The 23,973-nt window shown below is 40.3% G+C and overlaps 1 protein-coding gene across 1 annotated transcript in view; it reads left to right on the top strand.

The window, feature by feature from the left end:
* Window positions 1-23,973, top strand: part of QPCT (glutaminyl-peptide cyclotransferase) — a 57,165-nt gene that overhangs the window by 14,164 nt on the left and 19,028 nt on the right. Inside the window, exons 2-3 of the mRNA XM_004369553.2 lie at window positions 14,483-14,629; window positions 23,143-23,421. Coding sequence (XP_004369610.1) covers window positions 14,483-14,629; window positions 23,143-23,421 — 426 coding nt within the window. The remainder of the gene's footprint in view (window positions 1-14,482; window positions 14,630-23,142; window positions 23,422-23,973) is intronic.

The following is a 23,973-nucleotide window of genomic DNA, read 5'->3' as shown; positions in this document are numbered from 1 at the left end:
ACACACACACACACACACACACACACACACACACACTGTCTTAGTCATCTAGTGCTGCTATAACAGAAATACCACAAGGGGATGGCTTTAACAAAGAGAAGTTTATTCTGTCACAGTCCAGTAGGCTACAAGTCCAAGTTCAAGGCATCAGCTTTCTCTGTCGGCTCTGGAGGAAGGTCTGTGTCAGCAGTCTTCCCTTGTTCTGGGAGCAACTCAGAGCAAGAACATGCTCTGCTCCCAGCACAGCTTTTTTGGTGGTATGAGGTTCCCATGTGTCTCTGCTCGCTTCTCTCTTTTATTTCTCAAAAGAGATTGGCTTAAGACAGTATCCAATTTTGTAGATGTCATCAGTATAACCTCATCATAATGATAGAGTTTACAACACGTAAGGAAATCACATCAGATTACACAATCATACAATACTGGGAATCATGACCTAACCTGGTTGACAGATATTTTTGGGGAACACAATTCAATCCATGACACATATATACACATACACATCCATGTGTGTATATATTTATATTTGTTGCTATAGAGTTGGGTAGTAATTATACCAATCTCATAGATTTTTATGAGGATTAAATGGACTAATTCATGCCTGGCATATAGTAAATGTTTAATAAGATTATTTATGTATTTTTATTGTACTTTAGATGAAGGTTTATAGAGCAAATTAGTTTCTCATTCAATAGTCTATACATAAATTGTTCCATGACATTGGTTGCAGTCCCTACAAGGAGTCGGCACTCTCCACATTATCACTCTGGTTCCCCGTTTCCATTCATCTGGTTTTCCTGCCACTTCCTTCCTTCTCATCTTTGCTTTTGGGCTTATGTTGTTCTTTTGGTATCATGCAAATGATTGTGCAAATAAGTTATTTCCTCACGTGTGTTATTGTCTATTTATAGGCCTGTCTATTATTTGGCTTAAAGGTGATCTCTGGGAATGGCTCAGTCCCAAGTTAGATGGGTGTCTAAGAGCTATAGTCTTGGGGCTTCCTCCATTCTGTCTCAGACCAGTAATTCTGGTCTTTTTTATAAATTTAAATTTTATTCTACATTTTTTTTTCCTACTCTAACCAGGACCTTCTATTGTGATCCTGGTCAGAGCAGTTGGTAGTGGTGGCTGGGTACCATCTAGTTCTTCTGGTCTCATGCTGGTGGAAGCTGTGGTTCCTGTGGTCCATTAGTCCTTTGGACTAATTGTTTCCTTGAGTCTTTGGTTTTCTTCAGTCTTCTTTGCTCCAGATGGAAAGAGACCAACAGTTGTGTTTTAGATGGCCACTTGCAAGCTTTTAAGACCGCAGATGCTACTCACCAAAGTAGGATGTAGAACATTTTCTTTCTGAACTATGTTATGCCAATTGACCTAGATGTCCCCCAAGACTATGGTCCTTAGCCTTCAAGCTCAGTAACTGAGTCCCTTGCGGTGTTTGATTATGTCTAGGCAGTTTCAATGACTGTGCAGCTTATGTGCTCTATTATATATGTGAATATACATGCAGCACATACAGGTATGTATGTAGAAATATCCACAGCCAAACCTATATATGCACGTAGGTGTACTCCCACACCTATTCAGCATATACATCTACTTGTGTATCCACTCATAAATTATTATTTTTTATTAATGTTGCAGGACTGTGTATGTTACAGTATTTACCTTCATTGCCTTTTATTCTTGGATACCTCTCAGTATCTTCCCTTGCCTTGTTTATGTCATGCTGACTTCCCCTTTTACCTTCACCAAAGTTAGCACGTGTCTATTCTCTAGTTAGTGATTTTCCCTCCCTCCCCCTTCCATCCCTGGAAACCATCCTAAAATGTTTCTTTCTGTGTATAAACCTTTTCTTGACTATTGATAATCATGGTTTCATACAGTGTCTGTCCTTTTGTGACTCACCTATTTCTCTCAGCATAATGTCCTCCAAATTCATCCATGTTGTGAGATGTTTTACAGGTTCATCATTATTCTTTATCATTGTGTATAATTGTTTATTTTTAAATAAACACATGAATATTTGTTTCATACTAGAAATTGTGCTGCATATACAATTTTATGTTTTGTTATTTTACTTAATACAACATTATGAGTATTTTCTTAAGCCAATAAATTAATTGAAAGCTTCATTTGATGACTGTAAAATCGTTATGATCCCACAGTTTGACTATTCAAAGGATAGTTAGGTTGTGTCCACATTTTCTCTATTTAAAGCTGGGACACAAAGTATTTAATTGATAGAATTTTCCTTTATTATAACAAAAGTGAAATACAAAAATTTGAGTCATATTAAGGACGGAGGATAGACTTTTTGAACAGAGTAACCACATACAAAAGGGTTGGACTTACCTAGGAGTCTCCTCCAGGGTCAACTCTGGCAAAGGGTTCCTGCTTTTCCCAGCATACCACATGCTTCTGCTTCTGGACTCATAAGTATTCTCAAAGTCTTCAGGGTATCCCTCTCTATGGTTGGAAGGTTGAAGGAATTCTTATCCCCATCCCCCAGCTCCTTATGGAAGCACCAGTGGACACCCCAAGGCAGGGACAAGGAGGTTAGTGCTAGGCAGGGTGTTGGCAGTGTGAGGACAAAATGAACCATTTTTGAGCCCCTATCACCTGGTTGTAAGTACTATGACATCCATTTTTCAGATAAGGAATCTTTTCTTAATCACAGCTAGTAAGTGAGGGGCTGGATTTGACCCTAAATTGTTGTGTTCAAAGCCCATACTGCTCTGCCTTTAAGTAGAGGGCTGCTTGTATTTCAAAAAGACATAACTTTATCTTCTCCAGTTCCTAACTCTTCTGCAACTTCATTTGTAATGTCAGTGGCATCTGACACACAGAAGGCGTTCAGTAAATGCTGGCTGAGTTAAATTTACAGGTAGATAGAGGAGTTCATTTGAGTGCTGTCTGAGAGACGCTTATATGGGGTGGAAACTAGAACTGAAGTGGCTGCACTTCTGGAATTATCTCCCTTTAATTCAGTGGTTTGAGAGCACAAATCCTTCTGCAAGCTGGGCCAGTTCTACAAATTATGTCACTATGAACTTCTTTGGCCCAGCACCATGTGAATCGTCTAGGGAGAGATGGCTCAGGATATCTGGTTCACATTTTTCAGCTGAAAGATTCTTGTCACTCCACCCCAAGCAGAATCTGTCCTTTCTGTCTGGATGAAAAGACAAGGCAGAGGCTGTACCAGAGCCTCATTCCTCTGAGGACACCTGTGTTGCTGTTGTTGGTTGCTGTTGAGTGGATTGTGACTCATGGCAGCTCCACATGTGCAGAACTGAACTGCTCCATAGGATTTTCAATGCTGTGACCTTTTGGAAGTAGATTGCCAGGCCTGTCTTCTGAGGCACCTCTGGGTGGGTTCGAACCACTAGCCTTTCAGCTGGTAGTCAAGTTGAATGCTTAACCATTTATGCCACCCAAGGACTCTGTGGATACTTGTACCAATACAAAATTGTCTATGTGTCTTTTATCTAAAATAAACCTAGAATAATGTGTGGTTTGCATTTATCATTGGGCTCAACACTGTTTGTGCCTCAGCTATTTCCTCATGCACGATCCACACTTTCATTCCAGTTTTCTCCTCTTTCTCTGTCCTCTCATCTCCACATAGTTTTTTTTTTTTTTTTGATATATGTATTGATTTCTGAGAGTAATGAGCCATAAAAATCAAATATGTGCTCTTTAGGTTGGAAAGTCAAATGTTTTTCCATACAGGTCTTTAATTAGTTGAAGGGCTCAAGTAATTCACTGAGTGTAGTTGTTTCTCACAGGCTTCACTGACGGGGAAGCTTCTGTCTGTGATTTCACAGGGGCATCTTTACTCCCTAAGAGGCCGGGAGAGAGAATGCTCTTTACTGAAGTATGTTAATGAAATGGTTGAGTCCAGAAGGTTTAGGAGCAACATATGCCAAGTCTCTATTGTTCATAAGCATCTATGGGCCTGTTTGCTGAACTTGCTTTTATTCACCTGACAAGCATTTAATGCTATTTGTCAACTATGTTTCATCCACTTATCTGTTTGCAGCTAGAGATGCTGGGAGTTTATTTATTTTGTTCCCATTTTTTCTCTTAAATCTCTTTAGAACTTTCAAACCTCTATAAAGCACCCATTTAAAAGTGAGCTTGATTTTCTTTCACTGTTGACATGAAGGATCCCAGGTGAGCCCTGGGACAGAGTAATGGACAGTAAGTAGGAAAGGAGCTAGTGGTACAGCAGCCTTCCACACAGCAGTTCTTGATTGTCACAGTGACTGCCTTGGGCTCACCCAACTCTAAGCCATCACAAGCACTGACTATTAAAAAGAACAAAGCCCACAGACACTGAACCACAGCACTCACTGTCTCCTTGCACATAGCTTGTATATTTAGCTGGTTTCATACTTAATAGTGGCAAAAATGCCCATTTTACCTTATTCATTGTGTAAACATAGCCTTACGAAGATAGTTTTAGAAAGGTCATTCATCTGTTGATTCCTTATTTGATTAGTTTCACCCAATTGTTACTGAGTGCTCGGTATGAGCTGGGCACTGCATGGTGCTGGGGAGAGTGGTAAGCAAGATAGGTTGTTTCTGCCCTCGTGGAGCTTGCATTGTGTTTGAAATACAGACATTAAACAAATATACACTTAATTACACTTGTGTACAATGAAGGAAAAGAACTATGTGCTTGGGATTATATAAAAAACCAATTGCCATTGAGTCAACTCCAACTCCTGGCACTCCATGTGTGTCAGAGTAGAACTGTGCTCCATAGGGTTTTCAATGGCTATTTTTTTTTCTCTTTCATTTTTTAGAAATTGTACTCTAGATGAAGTTTTACAGAACAAATGGTTTCTCATTAAACAGTTAGTACGCATATTGTTTTACGACAATGGTTAACAACCCCATGACATGTCAACACTGTCCCCTCTTGACCTTGGGTTCCCTAAACCAGCTTTCCTGTTCCCTCCTGCCTTCTAGTCCTTGTCCCTGGACTGTTGTGCCCCATTAGTCTCGTTTTGTTTTATGGGGCTGTCTAGTCTTTAGCTGAAGGGTGAACCTCAAGAGTGACTTCATTATTGAGCTAAAAGGGGTTTCTTTAGCCTCTGTCAGGCCAGTAAGTCTATCTTTTTTTGTGAGTTAGAATTTTGTTCTACATTTTTCTCCAGCTCTATCCGGGACCTTCTGTTGTGATTCCGGTCAGAGCAGTCAGTGGTGGTAGCTGGGCACAATCTAGTTGTACTGGACTCAGTCTGGTGGAGGCTGTGGTAGTTGTGGTCCACGGCTTTTAGTCCACGGTATTGTGGACTAATCTTTCCCTTGTATCTTGTTTTCTTCATTCTCCCTTGCTCCCGAAGGGGTGAAACCAGTGGAGTATCTTAGATGGCTGCTCACAGGCTTTTAAGACCCCAGACGCTACTCACCAAGGTAGAATGTAGAACATTTTCTTTATAAACTGTGTCATGCCAATTGAGCTAGATGTTCCCTGAGACCATGGTCCCCACTGTCAGTGGCTAATTTTTTGAAACTAGATCACCAGGCCTTTTTTCTGAGGTGCTTCTGGGTGGACTTGAACCTGCAACCTTTTGGCTAACAACTGAGCATGTTAACCTAGCCCAAGGAGTCAGGAAAGGTTTTCTGAGGAAGTGACCTCCAAGCTGTAACTTGAGGTGAGCAAGAGTTAGCTAGGTGAAGACGAAAGGGAAACAAGACAGACGGTGACACAGGTGCCAGGGAGCAAAGCCTCAGAGTGCTTTGGGGCCTGGAAGGATGTCAGGATTACTGAAGCATGGTGAACCGGAGCAAGTGGCACTGCATGTGTCTTCTCGCGAGGCCTTGGGAGAAACCCGACAGGCTCTTGTAGGCTGGGTTAAGTAATAATTAACCACGTACCTCTTTTGACATTTTTCATTGATTTGTATCTTTTCTCATATTTCTATTGTTTTGTCTTTTGGCTTCAGCTTTCTTCCCAAAGTGCTGTTTGAGAGTTAGCATGAGGACTTAGATCCTAGATCCAAGTTTAAAAGAGTTTAAAGGCTGCAGTGACACAACTATTAAGAAAATACATTTAAAAATCTATTACCAGTAAACAAATACAAACCTTAAGATGTTTGGGCACAGCATCAACATCCCAGTTAATTGGCCTAATAACATGGTTAGTGCTTCTCTCTTACATCATAATTCCTTGCTTGGTGCCTGGGGTCTTAAAAGCTTGCAAGCAGCCATCCAAGGCACAACAATCGGGTCTCTATTTGCCTGGAGCAACAGAGTGAGAGTCAGGAATAGGAGGAGGATATGTGGCTAATTGCCTCCATGAACAACTGCCACCTTTGCCATGAGACCAGAAGAACTGAATGGTGCCCAGCCACCATAACTGAATATTTTGATCAAGGATTTTATAGAGGAATCTTGATCAAAAAGGGGAAAATGCAGAACAGAATTTTAAATTCTCATGGACTCCAGACTTTCTGGAGCCATGGAAGCTGAATGAACCCCTGAAACTGTTGCCCTGAGATAGTCTTTAAAGCTTAAACCAAAAATATTCCCTGAAGTCTTCTTAAAACCAAACAATAGTTTAGCTTAACTAGTAAAAAATGTCTGCCTTGAGCATTATGCTCTTTTAACAGCTATCTGTATGGGATCAAACTGACAACAACAACTTGAAAGATTAGATGGGAACTTTAGGGGGCAGTGAGTTTACGTTAATGGGGGAGGAACAGCTCAGAAAAGGAGACTGAGAATGATCGCACAACTCAAAGAATATAATCAGTGTTACTGAATTGTACATGTAGAGACTGTTGAATTGGTGTATGTTTTGCTATATATTCTCAAAAACAACAACAAAATAAGTAAAAAGAAAAAAAAAAACTAAATTGGAAGTACTTGAATGGGGCAGAGGCAGAGTAGAACTAGTGCTAGATTGGGAGTCCACGGACCAGGGATATTTCATAGTCATCTGCATCTCTCCCATGACCTTGGGGAAAATCATTTGGTTTTTATAGACTTCAATTTCCACTGATACAAATCAGGGAGGTTGGATGTGATCGTCTCTAAGTGGCCTTTGCAGCAGTAAAATTCTATACCCCGTTAGTATAGGATGATGAGGTCCCTGGGTAGAACAAAAGGTTTGCTCTGGACTATTAACTTAAAGGTTGGCAGTTTGAACCTACCTAGCAGCTCTGAGGAAGAAAGGCCTGATGATCTACTTCCAAAAAAATTACAGCCAAGATAACCCTATGGTGCAGTTCTACTCTGTGTAATACGTAGGGTCTTTCTGCATTGGAATCTACTAAATGGCAATGGGCTAGTGTTTGATGGAGTCCCTGGGTGGTGCAAACAGTTAATGTCCTTGGCTGCTAACTGAAAGGCTGGAGGTTCAAGTTCACCCAGAGGTGCCTTGGAAGAAAGGCCTGGCAATCTACGTCTGAAAAATGAGTCATTGAAAACCCTATGGAGCACAGTTCTACTCTGACACACATTGGGTCACCATGAATCAGAATTGTTTCGATGGCAACAGGTTTTTTTTTTAAAGTATTTGCTAGAAGAGACTAGAACTAACACTTAAGTGTTTACTGTGGCACTTATATGTATTAGCTCATTTAATTATAATTATCTCCAGTTTACAGATGAGAAAATTGAGCCTTAATGAGGTTAAGCTACTAAGTGTGAAGTGCTGAGCTGAGAGGCGTCTGAATCTGTCTGATCCCACAAACCATGCTCTTTGCATAATAATTCTGGAGAGTAACTGAACCATCTCAAAGTGTAGATGAGCATAAATAATTAGGCAATAAGTATACTCCAATTCCATAGTTTCTTATCAGTTACATGGAGCGAAAATATTAAATAACACTGGTGCTGATAAATGGCCAAGTCTCCCCCAATTTCTGTTTTGCATTTCAAAGAACTCAATATATATATACATATATTTTTAATTGTACTTTAGGTGAAGGTTTACAGAATAAATAGTTTCTCATCAAACAGTCAGTACACATATTGTTTTATGACATTGGTTAACAACCCCACGACATGGCAACACTCTCCCTTCTTGACCTTGGAGGACCTTTTTTGTTTTGGTGAAAATATACATAGCCAAAGTTACACCATTTCAAACGTTTCTACATGTACAATTCAGTGACATCAATTACATTTTTCCAGTTGTGCTGCTATTCTCACTATCCTTTTCCAAATTATTCCATCACTGTTATCTTCAACTCACTGCCCCCTAGGCTTCCCATCAAACCTTTTGAGTTGCTATTATCAGTTTGATCTCACATAGAAAATTCTTTTTTTTTTTGTACCTTAGATGAAGATTAACAGAACAAATAGCTTTTCATTAAACAGTTAGTACACATATTGCCCAATGACAATGGTTAACAACCCCACAACATGTCAGAACTCAATATTCTTTAACGCTTATCACTTTCCTCAGAGAAGAAATCATCTGATCAACCACTCACTTCCCTTTGGGGAGGAGTAACACTGCATCACTGAGTGCCTGATAAACCTGTAATGAATGAATGATTCATCATCATCACTAGTGTCTCAACAGAATACAGCATGTGTAAAGTAAAATCCAAAATCCAAATTTCAACGTTATGTTTATTTCGCCTTTGAAGCAGGGTTTAATATGTGTGTATGTAAGAGTGTGAGCGTTAATAGAATATTAAAATAATTTTAATTTAAGATAAAAAATTTACTAGTTAGCAGATTATAGTTATCAAACTCGGACTGAAAGGAACTGCAACAATCGTCTAAATTAGCACTGTCCAACGGAAATCTATAACGAGAACCACATATGTAAGGTGAAGCAAACGGTTTGCTAACCTAAAGGAGCTCTGGTGGTGCAGTGGCTAAGCGCTTGGCTGCTAATTGAAAGGTTGGTGGTTTGAACCCGCCAGCCGCACCATGGGAGACAGATGTGGCAGTCTGCTTCCGTAAAGACTTACAACCTTGAAACCCTATGAAGCAATTCTGCTCTGTCCTGCAGAGTTGCTAGGGGTTGTAATCAACTTGACAGCAATGGGTTTTCAGGTTTTTACTAACATAAAGTGTGGAGGTTTGAACCCACCCAGTAGCACTGCAGAAGAAAGGCCTGGCGATCTGCTTCTGTTAAGATTACAGCCAAGAAAACCCTATAGGGAAGTTCTACTCTGTAACACATAGGGTCACCATGAATTGAAACTGACTCGATAGCAACAGGTTTATATAAAAAATGTAAAAAGCAATAGGTGAAATTAATTTCAATAATATATTTTATTTTACCCAGTGTATCCAAAAATTATATCAACATGTAGTCACTATAAAAATTATATTTTATTTTTTTCCTACTGAGTCTCTGAAATCCAGTGTGTATATTGCACTTACAGCACATTTCAATTCAGAGTAGCCACATTTCAAGTGCTCAATAGCCACATGTAGCTGGTGGCTACCATATTGGACACTGCAGATCTAGATCAAATAGTGTTTTAGGGGGAGTGAAAAGTTAAGGGACTTGCCCAAGGTCACGCAACTTATACAGGTAGTCCCCGACTTACCACGTATTTGAGTTATGATGAACCAACCACACTTACAACCGTCTATGTAGGTGTGAAGTCGATGACTGGTTTCAAGGCATTTAAAGACAGAATCACACTACTGCTTGGAGGAAATGCTGCTGGATTTAAATTAAAACCTTTTCTTGTTCACCGTTCTGAAAACCCCTGAGCATTCAAAAACAATTGATAAAAACAAGCTGCTAGTCTACTATAGAAGTAACTTCAAGGCCTGGATGATGATTGTGTTGTTCAAAAACTGGTTTCACCCCAGAAGTGCATGCCTATTGCCTTGAAAAGAGCATTCATTTCAAGATTCTGCTCCTACTTGATAATGCCCCAGGACATTCTCCCCATGTAGACCATCTAAATCAAGATGTGAAAATGGTGTATCTACCTCCCAATAAAACGACAGCTGTGATTCAGCCTATGAAGCAAGGTGCAGCCACCACTTTCAAGACAGACTACCTACAGACTACATTTGCTAGGGCAATAGCTGCAACAGATGGAGGTACATTATGTGATTTGTAAAAGAATTATTATATTCTTCAGGGTATCTGGAACATTTCATCTTCCTGGGAGAAAGTTATGGGAAAATGTATGCAGGGGATTTGGAAAAAATTGCTGAGTTATGTGAACACACTCCAAGCATTTGATTAGAGGAATACAATGAAAGAGATTAGTGGAAAAATCATTCATATAGTAAGAGTGCTGAATTTAGAACTTGGTATTGCCGATGTGGATCACACAGAAGGGAAATTGACAGATCAGGACTTAATGGATTTTGAAGAGGAAAGAAATGATGAAGAAGAAAGAAATAATGTGGAAGAAGGAAGGAGAGAAATTGTCAAAAAGTTTTAGTGACAAGATTAGCTGAAGTTTTTTTCTAGACTAAATCAGGAGCTTAAGTTGCTTAAAAACATGGACCCAAACGTTGATTGCTTTGCTAAAGTTGATAGGCAGATTCGGGAAGCAGTGAGATGTTACTGTGAAATGTATGAAGAAAAAAAGATAGGACCATACAGACAACTCTTGCTAATTTTCTGACTAGAAACACTATCCTCACTCCCAGGGATAATCCAGATGATTCAGAACCTTCCACAAATGTAGTTATTACATCAACTGACATAATGCCAACGTTGTCCAACTCTTCTTCACCATTGGAGTACATTTTTATGATTTGTGTATTTGTTTAATATGTGCATTAAAATATATTTGTAAGTTTATATGTAGTGTTTCCAAACCCCAAAGACAAATAAAGATCAGATTTATAAAGATGCTGATAATAAAAGGCAATAATAATGAAAACTAAAGGCAAGGTCATGGAAGCTCCATAGACACATCCAAACTCCCTGAGGGACCGAATTGCTGGGCTGAGGGCTGTGGGGACCATGGTCTTGGGGAACAGCCAGCTCAATTGGCATAACATAGTTTATAATGAAAATGTTCTACATTCTACTTTGGTGAATAGTGTCTGGGATCTTAAAACCTTGTGAGCAGTCATCTAAGATACTCCACTGGTCTCACCCCATCTGGAGCAAGGGAGAATGAAGAAAACCAAAGACACAAGGGAAAGATTAGTCCAAAGGACTAGTGGACCACAAGTACCACAGCCTCCACCAGACTGAGTCCAGCACAGCTAGATGGTGCTCAGGTACCACCATCAATTGCTCTGACAGGGATCACAATAGAGGGTCCCAGACAGAGCTGGATAAAAATGTACAACAAAATTCTAACTCACAAAAAAAAAACAAAAACAAACAAAACAAAAATGGAGACCAGACTTACTGGTCTGACAGAGACTGGAGAAACCCCAAGAGTCTGGCCTCCAGACACCCTTTTAGCTCAGCAATGAAGTCACTCCTGAGGTTCACCCTTCAGCCAAAGATTAGACAGCCCCATAAAACAAAACGAGACTAAAGGGGCACATCAGCCCAGGGGAAAAGGACTAGAAGGCAGGTGGGGAGAGGAAAGCTGGTAATAGGGAACCCAAGGTTGAGAAGGGGAGAGTGTTGACACACGTAATGAAAGTTAGCTATTAATTCTCAGGTTTATTGATTTTAAAACCCTTCTGATAATTTTAGAATAGATGACCAAAACGATTAATTCAGTGTTATTGTTGTAAGGGGCTAATTTTAATGTGTAGGATTGTTAGTTTCCTTTGTGGTTACCTTAAGATTTACCCCTATTTTTCTAAGTTTAAACCAGTCTTTTATTTCTTTATATTGCCTTGACTTCCTTTCCATATGAAAAATCTACGTCTACATTTTTTAGTCCCTGTTTTTTGTTTTAATGTTGTCATCTTTTACATATCGACATCTCTGTTTCCCTATTTTCAGTGTTTTTAGCTTTGATTTATTTTTGTGACTTCGCTATCTGGGTTGATATCTGGTTGCTCTCTGTCCTGTGTTCTAGTCTTGGGTTGTTATCTGATGTTATTGATTTTCTAAGCAGAGGACTCCCTTTAGTATTTCTTGTAATTTTGGTTTGATTTTTGCAAATTCCCTAAACTTCTGTTTTTCTGGAAATGCCCTAATTTCACCATCATATTTGAGAGACAGGTTTGCTGGATATATAATTCTTGGCTGGCAATTTTTTTCCTTCAAAGCTTTATATATGTCATGCCACTACCTTTTTACCTGCATGGTTTCTGCTGAGTAGTCCGAACTTAGTTGTACTGACTCCCTATGTAGATGACTTTTCGTTTATCCCTAGCCGCTCTTAAAATTCTCTCTTTTTCTTTGCTTTTGGCAAGTTTGATTATAACATGTCTTGGTGACTTTGTTTTGGGATCTACCTTATGTGGGGTTTGATGAGCATCTTGGATAGATATCTTTTCATCTTTCACGACGTCAGGGAAGTTTTCTGCTGACAAATCTTCAACAATTCTCTCTGTATTTTCTTTTATCCCCCCTGTTCTGGTACTCCAATCACTTTGTATGTTATTCCTCTTGATAGAGTCCCACATAATTCTTAGAGTTTCTTCATTTTTTAAAATTCTTTTATCTGATTTTTCCTCAAATAAGTTGGTGTCAAATGCTTTATCTTCAATCTCACTAATTCTGACTTCTGTTGCCTCAATTCTGCTCTTATGGGTTTCTATTGAGTTGTCTAAGTCTGAAATTTTATTGTTAATCTTCTGGATTTCTGATTGCTGTCTCTCTATGGATTCTTGCACCCTATTAAATTTGTCACTATACTCTTGAATAACCTTCTTAAGATCCTATATTGCTTTGTCTGTGTGTTCCTTATTTTGTTCTGCGTTTTGCATGATCTCCTTCCTGATATCTTGAAGAATTCTGTATATTAATCTTTTGTATTCTGCCTCTGGTAATTCCAAGAAATTCTCTTCCTCTGGAAAATTACTTGATTCTTTATTTTGAGAGCTTGCTGAAGCTGTCATGGTCCGCCTCTTTATGTGATTTGATATTGACTTTTGTCTCTGAGCCATCAATAAGTTATTACATTTATTTTATGTTTGCTTGCTGTTTTGTAGCTTCTTGTTTTGTTTTGTTTTAATATGCACAAATAGGCTGCTCGTGTGAGCTAGTTTGATTATTGGCGCCTTTGAAGCTCTAATGTCTTGTCACCAGGTGGTTAGATCTGTTACTAGGTATGTGAGCCCAGGAGTCTGTTTACTATTCTTGCATGAATTCAGCTCAGGTGTCCAGGTAGTTGGTCACCAAGTATGTGGTGCAGACTCTCATCTACAGTCCTAGACAGCATTGGTGATTGCTGTAGGCACAGGTATCTGGCTGCAGTAGGGGGTCATGCACTGAGCAAGGCAGGGGTCTGATGGCTGCCCCTGAGTGTCTGGGAGGAAAGCATGTCCCTGTTCCCTAGAGCATGTAGGTGGGTGGGTTTTGCAGCCAGACTATGAGCACCCAGTGCTGTTGGTTGTAAGGACTGGGGGCACCACTTATTCCTGCACCCCTATCATGGGTGGCTAGGTGGTGTGGGTGAGCCACCAGTTCTCAGGCCCCTGATGTGGATAGGTAAGGACTCTGCTTAATGGGCAGAGCAGTGTCAAATGTCAGGAACCTGCCACTTCACCATATAGCTGAAACAGTTGAAGTTAGACTTCAGGTATATATACCCTGGTGTACTGTGGTAATGAGGGCCTATGCTTTTGAAATGGGCCCACACAAGTTTTTGCAGGCGTAAAAGCCATTCAAAGTCCGTGGACCTTACGCCTGCACCTAAGCAAAGAAGCTGTGCCTGCCCTGAGTTCCTGGCTTAGGTGATCTGGCAGATTATTTTTTCTGTTTGTTAATTTGTTTCCTCTCCAAGGCCAGGAGAATGGCTCAGGGCAAGTGACAGGTCCTATTTATGGCCCAGGGGACTCGGCAGTACTGAAGCCAGCCCAGGACCTGGTGCAGAGTGGGGAGTGGGGAGGTAAATGGGAGAGAGGTTTTTCCCAAAGGATGTGTTGTTTGATCTGTACAGTAGGTCAGATGCAAGAACTTATCTTTTGCCGACTGAGTGCTGCTTTTCACTGGTTCTGGATACCCGAGTAGACTCTCTGCTGCTGGGTCTCTCTCAATGTGGAAAATGCCTCCTGATCACCACCACTTGCCTCTGAAGGGGGCCGGCTCCCACCAGGTCAGGTCTGGCAACTTCTTGCTGCTTCCGAACCTTCTCTCCCTCGCCCTGCCACTCAGTCTGATTCCTCAACTTTGCCTTTGATGTTCAGGGCTCCTAGATTGTCATATTTAATCAATTCACTTGTTTTTTCTGGTCATTGTTGTAAGAGGGACCACAGGAAACGTCTGACTACTCCGCCGTCTTGGCCTTACCTCTTATTTTGAAGTTAAGTAGCTTAACTTACCTCATGTGACATAAAAGTTATCCTGTAATTTTGAGGTTCAAAGCAAAATTCTTTAAATTGCAAATGTCTCTGAATAAGTCTTAAACATGTTATGAAATGATAGTCTGAAACAATTTTATTTAATCCTCAGAATTATCACCAACCAGTCATTTTGAATTCATCGTCTCTTCGGCAAGTTGCAGAAGGCACCAGTATTTCTCAAATGTGGCAAAATGACTTACAACCGTTGCTGATAGAGCGGTATCCAGGATCCCCAGGAAGCTATGCTGCTCGCCAGGTGAGAACACAGCACACAAACTTAAAGGTTGTTAGATACTTTCTTTCACATGAAGGGTAATGTTATGACTGTTAGTTATCTAATATTTAGATATGTTATCTAATTTTATTATTCACCAAAATGAACAGCAGAGAAACCCAAACAACTGAGAGTAAATGCCTGTTCTGAATTAAGTGATACATGGTGATCTAAATCAGTTTATGTGTGAACCTGGATTTGGGGAACAACATCAGACAGGGTATTAAGTTCTTAACTCCTGACCATTTCAATGACATTCCTCCAGGCTCCCAGCCAAGTTTTCTTGAATTCTAAATACCCGACATCGACAGCCTTAGGCAGTCTTTGCTTGACAGTTCTGTGCCATGGTCATTGTTCTGACTATCAGGATTTTATTCCACTTAAAACCGAAAACCAAACCTGTTGCTGTTGAGTTGAATTTTGACTCATAGTGAGTGACCTTATAGGACAGATAGAACTTCTGCATAGGGTTTCCAAGGCTGTAATCTTCACGGAAGCAGACTGTCACAGCTTTCTCCCACAGAGTGGCTGGTGGATTTGAACCACTGACCTTTCAGTTAGTAGCTGAGCACTTTAACTACTGTACCACCAGAGCTCCTTTCATTCCTCTTAGGGAAACTTTTCTCCCTGAAGGGAGAGTTAAGGTCAGTGAGAAGCTACTTTCTCCAGAGCAGTGCTTCTCAAACTTCTGACTCTGATCCATAATAAAACATGTATTTTACATTTTATATACACAAACTGTGTAGTTATAGTTAACTAACACAAAAGTTTCATGAAAAATATTCACCCTTATTATCTGAAATCCTATGGGACCATTCTACTCTGTCCTACAGGGTCACTATGAGTCAGAATCGACTCGATGGCAATGGGTTTGTTTGGGTTTTATCTGCAATTCACTCTGATATTGTTAATTGTTTTACTAGTTTTTAAAAACTACTGGTCATGACCCACTAAACTGGTTTCCAGACTCACTGATTTTACCACGGCAGTTTGAAAAATACTGCTGGAAAGGGTGGAATAAGTCATAAGCTGGGCTAAAACCCATTGCCATTGAGTCTATTCCGACTCATAGCGACCTTATAGGTCAGAGCAGAACTGCCCATAAGGTTTCCAAGGAGCAGCTGGTGGATTTGAACTGTTGACCTTTTGGTTAGCAGCCTGATCTCTTAACCACTGTACCACAGGGCTCCAAAGCTAGACTGAGCCCTGAAAATTTCTTTGCCTTTTTAGTGTCAGTGTTTCCAAGCAATCTGAAACTCCTCCTCGGAATGTCTGGATTTTTCAAACCAGCCCATTTCAAGGGGCAGCCTGGGAAGGAATGGGGATAGTGTGGTCCCGCATAGCTTCCTATGAGCATCCTCCATCCACCTGCCTAACTCCTTGGGCAAAAGACCTTGGCACCCCACTGCTGTGCCAAAGCATGGCTCCTGCCCCTCCAGTCTAACCTAGTCAGCCATTGTGTCTGTTGCCCCATTAGCCTCTCATCTCTTGTTATGGAATGAGTTGTGTTCCCACAAATATGTATTGAATATGTATGCCCCTTTACCTGTGGAGGGAGTCCCTGGGTGGTGCAAACAGTTAAAGTCTGAACTACTAACCAAAAGTTTGGTGGTTTGGAAGAGGTGCCTTGGAAGAAAGACTTGGTAATCTGCTTCCGAAAGATCATGGCCTTAAAAACCCTATGGAATGCAGCTCTACTCTGCAACACATGGGGGATCTGATCCTGTGTGGAAATAGGATTTTTTGTTATGTTAATGAGGCCATGCCAGAGTAGGGTGTGTCCTAACCCTAATCACTTCTGAGTTATTAAAAGAGCATAAAAGACACACATAGGGAGAAGACGCCATGTGAAGACAGACAGATACAGCACATGCATCTATAAGCCCAGGAACTCCAAGGATAGCCAACTACTAGAAGGAGAAATGGAGCCCCTGGGTGGTGTAAATGATTAATGCGCTTGGCTGCAACTGAAAGACTGGAGGTTTGAGTCCATCCAGAGGTGCCTTGGAAGAAATGGCTGGCAATGTCCTTCTAAAAAATTAGCCATTAAAAACCCCATGGAGCACAGTTTTATTCTAACACATGTGGGGTCACTATGAATTGGAGTTGACTTGATAGCAACTAGTTGGTTGGTTGGTTAGAAGCTGAAATAGACAAAGATGTACCACCCACTAGGGCCACACCCTGAATTCAGACTTCTAGACTCTGTAGCTGTGAGAAAATAAATTCTGTTCTTTACAGCCACTCACTTGTGGTATTTTTATTATGGCAGCAGTAACACACTCCTATTCCACAGCTCCTGAATCTTTTAAGGACTTAGATGGTGGAGACCCAAAGAGCACCTTCAGGCAGGGTGAGGAATGACAGTAATGGAGGCTGGCTCTCACCGAGCACCTCTCCAGTGAGGCCCTTTACCAAGCACTTTGCATGGATTATCTCATTCAGTCTTCACAACAATCCCACCATATGGATGCTCCTATTACCCCAATTATGCTGATAAAAATGGACCTGAAGTTTAGGTATATGAGTTAACTTGGTCAAGGTTACGCAGCTAGTAGTGATTTGGACCCAAATTAGCTTGACTTCTCCATCCCACTGGAGAGCTCTGGCCAGGCAGGGCAGCCTTGTGGTATGTGCACACAACATCTCCAGCTCTGCTTCTTCTCATGCCCAAGTTGGAGAGCGAGGGGTATGCTGGTCACTCCAACAATATTCTCTGGGCCTAATCTCCCAAGCATTTTCTAGAAAGAAGCTGATTTAATGAGGCTTTCCAAAATCTTCAGTTCCCTTTTAGAAGAAATCTAGGTTTGTAATGCTCATGCAAACCCACCTTTTTCATTTCCTCATCCTGTTTGCTCAGAAGCTCGTCTATACTCCAAAACAAAATCATTGTTAATTTTTTGAGAGCTATCCTCTAAGCTATGGAAGAAAAAGGGCTTCTCTTTTTGAAGATGAGGTAGATGACACTGAGTTTTTATGAGGGAACTACACTATGAAATATCTGTGCATTCTAAAAAATTAGCCATTAAAAACCCCATGGAGCACAGTTTTACTTTAACACATGTGGGGTCACTATGAATTGGAGTTGACTTGATAGCAACTAGTTGGTTGGTTGGTTAGAAGCTGAAATAGACAAAGATGTACCACCCACTAGGGCCACACCTTCACCTGCCGGCTTTAGAAGTCCATGAATACACCAAATAATGTCATTTTGATCTTTGTTTAGCTTCAATAGAATATATGGCATAAATAAGACACCTAGGTGCTGTTGTGATTTTAAAAAATACATATGCATTTAAATGTTACTGAATTCATAATAACATTGTCCACTATGATGTGGGGGTGGAGGCAAGCAAGAAATTACTTGACAGCATTTTGGGATACATTTGGAAATTGCTGCTGGGCTGCATATACATGGTCTGGCTGGCTGATGTAGTGGTCATCCTAACAGGATGCTTGTGTTGGAAACATCACTGCCTTCCCTATTTAAGACATTCACTTAGGAGATTCAATCTTGTAACCTTTGGGGGAAGAAAATCATTGTTAATTTTTAGAGAGCTGTCCCTTAAGCTATGAAAGATAAAGGGCTTCTCTTTTTGAAGGTGATGTAGATGACACTGAGTTATTATGCGGGAACTACATGAATGGCCTTAATTTGACTAGAATTAATACCTAGCCAAAATGGTAGAAAACATTTTCTCGTTAGGCCTTTTTGAGTGCTAGATGAGACGTTTTATAATTTATAGAGTTTCAGGGTCTTCATTAGAGAAGATTCTAAAATTTAAAAAAAGTGTGCACTTGGTATAAAATTGGTTAGTGAGTTAACTTTTGTAGTTATCAATAAAGATGTGCATTACTGTGAATTGTCTTTCAGAGAAAGATAATATTTTGGGGAAACAGTGTCTCATAGTCTGCATTTTTATTGTCTTTGATCAGTGAGCCCAAAGCTGCTTATTGAATTATCAGAATATTTTTTGAGGAGATAATTTATTTGTAAAATAAATAATTTTTTTGACCAGAAAAAACGATTGTTGTAAAAATATGGGTAACACAATATTTGCCAGTTCTACATTTGTCATTGTACAATTCAACAAAACCGATTAAATCAATCATGTTGTGCACCCATCACCAATATCCATTACCATATTTTCCATTGCCATAAACAAAAACTTAATGCTAGCTAGACAATGATTTCCCTGTTTCTCCTGCCTTCCTGCCCCTGGTAACCTCTGTTAAACTCTGATCTCTATTTGCCTATTTTAAGTGTTTCATATTAGTTAATTCATACTATATATGTCCTTTTGAGATTGACTTACAAAATAAGTAAATTGAGGGTATTAAATATGGGAGTATTTCAGTGACTTCTGAGATGGAAATAAAAAAATAAAAACCAGGATGATAAAGTCTCACCTAGGAGCAAACAAAGCCCTTTGTCTAAAAGCAGGGAGCTAGAAACTGCAGGGGTGAAAATGCGCAGTGCATCTGAGAAACTGCAGCTGGACTTCTTCAGCGAGAGGTGTATACATCCTAGCATGCATCCTCAGGCCAGCCTCTTGAGTGGAGGGCCCTTGGTGAAGAGACTTCAGCTTGGAATGTCTTACACCAAGAAGAAAGAGGCGCCCACGTTCTCAGTGGCCAGGCTCAGCAGCTGTTTGCAGACCTAGAGCAAATACTGGAGAATCTGCTTCCTTCACACAAACCTGTTCTATTAATGCCATTGTTTCCCAGCACCTTGAAATTAGAATTTAAGTTAAGTTAGACCCAGGATAGTTCACTAATGTTAATCTAAAATCAGCACTCTTTCTCCTCCATGATGTGGGATATAACAGCATTTTTCTTTCGTTCTGCATCCTCCCTCCCTCTCTTCCTTTCTTCTTTTCCTCTCTCTCCCCTCACCATCTCCATCTGTATATCTTTTTCTTTCTCTTTCTACTCATTCTTGATCAAACTCTGTCTTCATCTGTCTCCAACTCTCTCTTTCCTATTCCCATTAAAAAACAAACAAACAGATGCATAGTAATCCAAGGTATACAGTCTATGTTTGAAAATGCATTTACCGCCCCTGGAGGGCTCAGACTTTGCTGCTTGGAGTTGGGGAAGTCCAGCTGCTTTAAACTCTTATGTCAGAAGGAGGTCACAGCCAAGCACTCTCTCCTTAGGGATATTCTAGTGATAAGAGCAGTAGTTTTTGGAGCCAACTCTAGAGAATTGTAGTGGGAACTTGCAGACTGAGTCTTAAAACCAAAAACACAACAACGAGGGTTATTGGTGACCTAATTGGATTATGCAGTCAATTTGATTGTTGATAAAGGAAGTAGTTGCTAAGTTTTAAAAAAATTTACGCTGAAAAAAGTTTACTTCAAGGAGAACTCCTCTTGGGGCATTTGCTGATTCTTTTGTGAATTTTTGTGTCAATGTACACAGCAGAAATTATGACCAAGACCTGTTTAGAATTTGAGAAACGAATTTTTGTATGAGAGCATGCCTGCAGTTGAGCAGCGCTAACAGATAACATCTCTTAAATCCCACTTCACTCTGTGAGCTTGCAGACTGCTGTTGGTGTTGCAGAAGTCATTTTATGGAGCAGTTTATCATCTGGATACCAGATGTTCTGGAGCATATGCTTGCTTTTTTTCCTTTTTTAAGATGACCTCCTTTTTTCAGCCTGGGGATAACTCATTTTAATATTCTGTTAAAAAGTGTATCTTAGATGCACAGTAATCTCTTTCTATTCCAACTACTTATATTCTGTCTGTATCATATAATTTTATATATTCTCATTGAAAACAACTTATTAGTACCAATCAACCCATATTTACTGATAGCCTATTGTGAGCACAGCACTAAGAATTGTAGAGAATAACAAAATAAATGAGATATGAAGGCTAATTTCAAGAAGGTTCTAGACTTTTTTTTTTTTAAAATATGATAGAAAAGACAACCTGTAAAGCTGTAATAGAAAAGATAAGGTACTGTGTGTTGTTGTTGTTAGGTGCTGTCAAGTCGGTTCCGACTCGTAGGGGCCCCATGTACAACAGAATGAAACATCCCCCAGTCCTGTACTATCCTCACAATTGTTTGAGCCCATTGTTGCAGCCACTGTGTCAATCCATCTCATTGAGGGTCTTCTTCTTTTTTGCTGACCCTCTACTCCATCTTGTTGAGGGTCTTCCTTTTTTTTTGCTGACCCTTTACTTTACCAAGCATGATGTCCTCCAGGTACTGGTCCCTCCTAGTAACACGTCCAAAGTACGTAAGATGAAGTGTCGCCTTCGTCACTTCTAAGGAACATTCTGGCTGTACTTCTTCGAAGACAGATTTATTCATTCTTCTGCCAGTTCGTGGTGTATTCAATATTCTTCGCCAGCACCATAATTCAAAGGCATCAATTCATCTTCGGTCTTCCCTATTCCTCATCCGGCTTTCGCTTGCATATGAGGCAATTGAAAATACCATGATTTAGATCAGGTGAACTTTAGTCTTGAAGGTGACGTCTTTGCTTTTTAACATTTGAAAGAGGTCTTTTGCAGCAGATTTGATTTCTTGACTGTTGCTTCCATGGGTGTTAATTGTGGATCCAAGTAAAATATCCTTGACAACTTCAATATTTTCTCTGTAAGATACTGTGTATACGTGCATATTTAGGCCAAAGTCCACTTCACTACAGAGAGCAGGGAGTGAATAGCTGGGGAATTGTTTGTTTATTCTGGCTTTTGCAGGATTGACTGTGGAATCGGTATTCACCCTGACTAAGCTCCTCTCTCCCTGCAAGCTTCCTGCCACAGTTTTCCCAGGGCCTTTGCCTACGTGTCCTGTCACATTAACGAGTGTCAGGCCACACGAGATGTGGCTAGGCTAGAAAATCCTGTATTTCCTTGGGGGGAAAATCCTGTTCCTTTTCAGTTATTCATTTATCATTTCAAGATTCATCCTCACTGGATTAACTGAGGAACAAATGGCCAGTTATTTTGATGGTTGGTTTCTTGTTTGACTTTTTGAAAAATAAAATTAAAAAAAATTTTTTTAAGGCAACATACAAAGATGTATACAATAATTTAAAATAAAATAAATGGAATGTGGTGAGAAAAATGAGGCAAACAAAGGGAAAATAAGGACAATAAACTTAGCTGTCATTTCTCACACCACAAATTGTAGGTTCTTGAAGGACACAATTCCAGTCCCTGAGTGGTGCTTCTTTATCCCATCAGTCACTGCGTTGCCCGTTAAGGCCAGGGTGGCTGGGTGAGATGGGGAAATCGATTCCTTTTTATTTGTACCAGCATTCACAGTTGGTCTGGACCAGCCTTGGGTGCAGAGGAAAACTCCCTGCTGTGGTCATTAGGTTCAGAGTTAGTAGCTCACTGATACTTAGAGTGAGCAAAAGACCTCAAATATCCCCCAACCATCTCCTTTTTATGGGGTTCTTTCTACATTATCCTTGACAGCTGAGGGTCAGTCTCTTTTGTTAGTGTTTATTGCATTAGGAGTATTTGCTGGAGTTGTGGCGAATGCTCTGCATTTGAGACAAAATAACTACCACATGCAGTCCTGGCTTTTGAAGAGCTTAGTGGAAGTTGAGATCTGTAGGACCCTGATGTATCTGATTTCTCAAACTTTCCTTCTTAGACTCCTAGAAATGTTAAAAGTGGACTTTAATACATAGTGAACTGGGTCTCTATCTCCTAACTTGTAGAAATATCCATAATAAATTGTTAAATGAGGAAAGCAAAGGGCAGAGTAATTTGTAAAGTAGGTTCAATTGCCAGCCAATGCACCTCGTGTGCACCACTGTCTGTCAGTGGTGGCTTACGTGTTGCTATGCTGCTGAACAGGTTTCAGTGGAGCTAACAGACTCAAATGGACTAGGAAGAAAGGCCTGGTTATCTACTTCTGAAAATCAGCCAGTGAAAACCCTATAGAGCACAGTGGTTTTTTATTGTGCATGGGGTTGCCATGAATTGGGGTCTGACTCAATGGGAGCTTATAACAACCAAAACCTCTGGCCATCGAGTTGATCCTAACTCATGGCGACCCGATGTGTTACAGAGTAGAACTGTTCCATAGTGTTTTCTTTGCTGTAATTTTTATGGAAGCAGATCACCAAGCCTTTCTTCCATGGTGCCGCTGGGTGGGTTCCAACTGCCAACCTTGAGTAGTTGAGCGCAAACTGTGCCACCCAGGGACTTACAACACAACAGTCATATAAAAACATACATTTCTCTGCCAACTATGTTCATATAAGCAAGGAGAAAGATGTGGAAAGATACACATCAGATTATTAACATTGGTAATCCAGGGGCTGAGACTGATAGGTAGGGGGAAGTTTAGGTGAGAAAAAGGATTAGCTTTTCCTTTAAACATCTTTGCTATTAGTACAATAAGCATGCATTGCATTTTTGATTTGAAAGGTATCACATAAACTTAAAAACATACCTAACAAATGAAAACTGTCTGTCCAGTTCTTAACTATTGTTTTTTGTTTTGATTTTGATCAGCACATCATGAAGCGGATTCAGAGACTTCAAGCGGACTGGGTCTTGGAAGTAGACACCTTCTTAAGTCAGACACCCTATGGGTACCGGTCGTTCTCAAATATCATCAGTACCCACAATCCCACTGCTAAACGACACTTGGTCCTCGCCTGCCACTATGACTCCAAGTATTTTCCCCACTGGGACAACAAGGTGTTTGTGGGAGCCACTGATTCAGCCGTGCCATGCGCAATGATGCTGGAACTTGCCCGAGCCTTAGACAAACAGCTCCTTACCCTGAAGGTATCTGTTTTCCTCTTGTTGATTCCCGGGATAAGATACATTAGAAGTGACTCAAAGTGAATTCTAGATTCCTTGGGGGAGTGGGTAGGCCATTTAGAAATGGAGACTTCAGGTACATTTTGTACTAATTTGCTACAAAATGATATGAGGTTGAATGAATATTAATTGGAAGGTTGCATTATTTGAAATTTCAACCATTGGCAATAAACCAAAGATGCATGACAGTACACTCATTAAATGGGATCTGATTTCTTAGTTTTGAGTATTCATTATGTTAAATGCAGTCTTTGGGAAACACGAAGAAGGTGGAAGACTGATACAAAAAAAACCCAAAAAACAAACCCACTGCAGTCAAGTACACTCCTACTCATAGCGACCCTATAGGACAGAGGAGAACTGTCTCATAGGGTTTCCAAGGCTGTAATCTTTACGGAAGCAGACTGCCACGTCTTTCTTCCACAGAGAGGCTGGTGTGTTTGAACCGCTAACCTTTTGGTTAGCAGCCAAGTGCTTTAACCACTGAGCCGCCAGGGCTCCTTGGAAGGTTAGTAC

This window comes from Trichechus manatus, unplaced genomic scaffold (assembly GCF_000243295.1).
Source record: "Trichechus manatus latirostris isolate Lorelei unplaced genomic scaffold, TriManLat1.0 scaffold00005, whole genome shotgun sequence".
Taxonomy (NCBI): domain Eukaryota; kingdom Metazoa; phylum Chordata; class Mammalia; order Sirenia; family Trichechidae; genus Trichechus; species Trichechus manatus.
The sequence above is the reverse complement of the archived record's forward strand: the minus strand, read 5'-3'. Positions and strand labels throughout refer to the sequence as shown.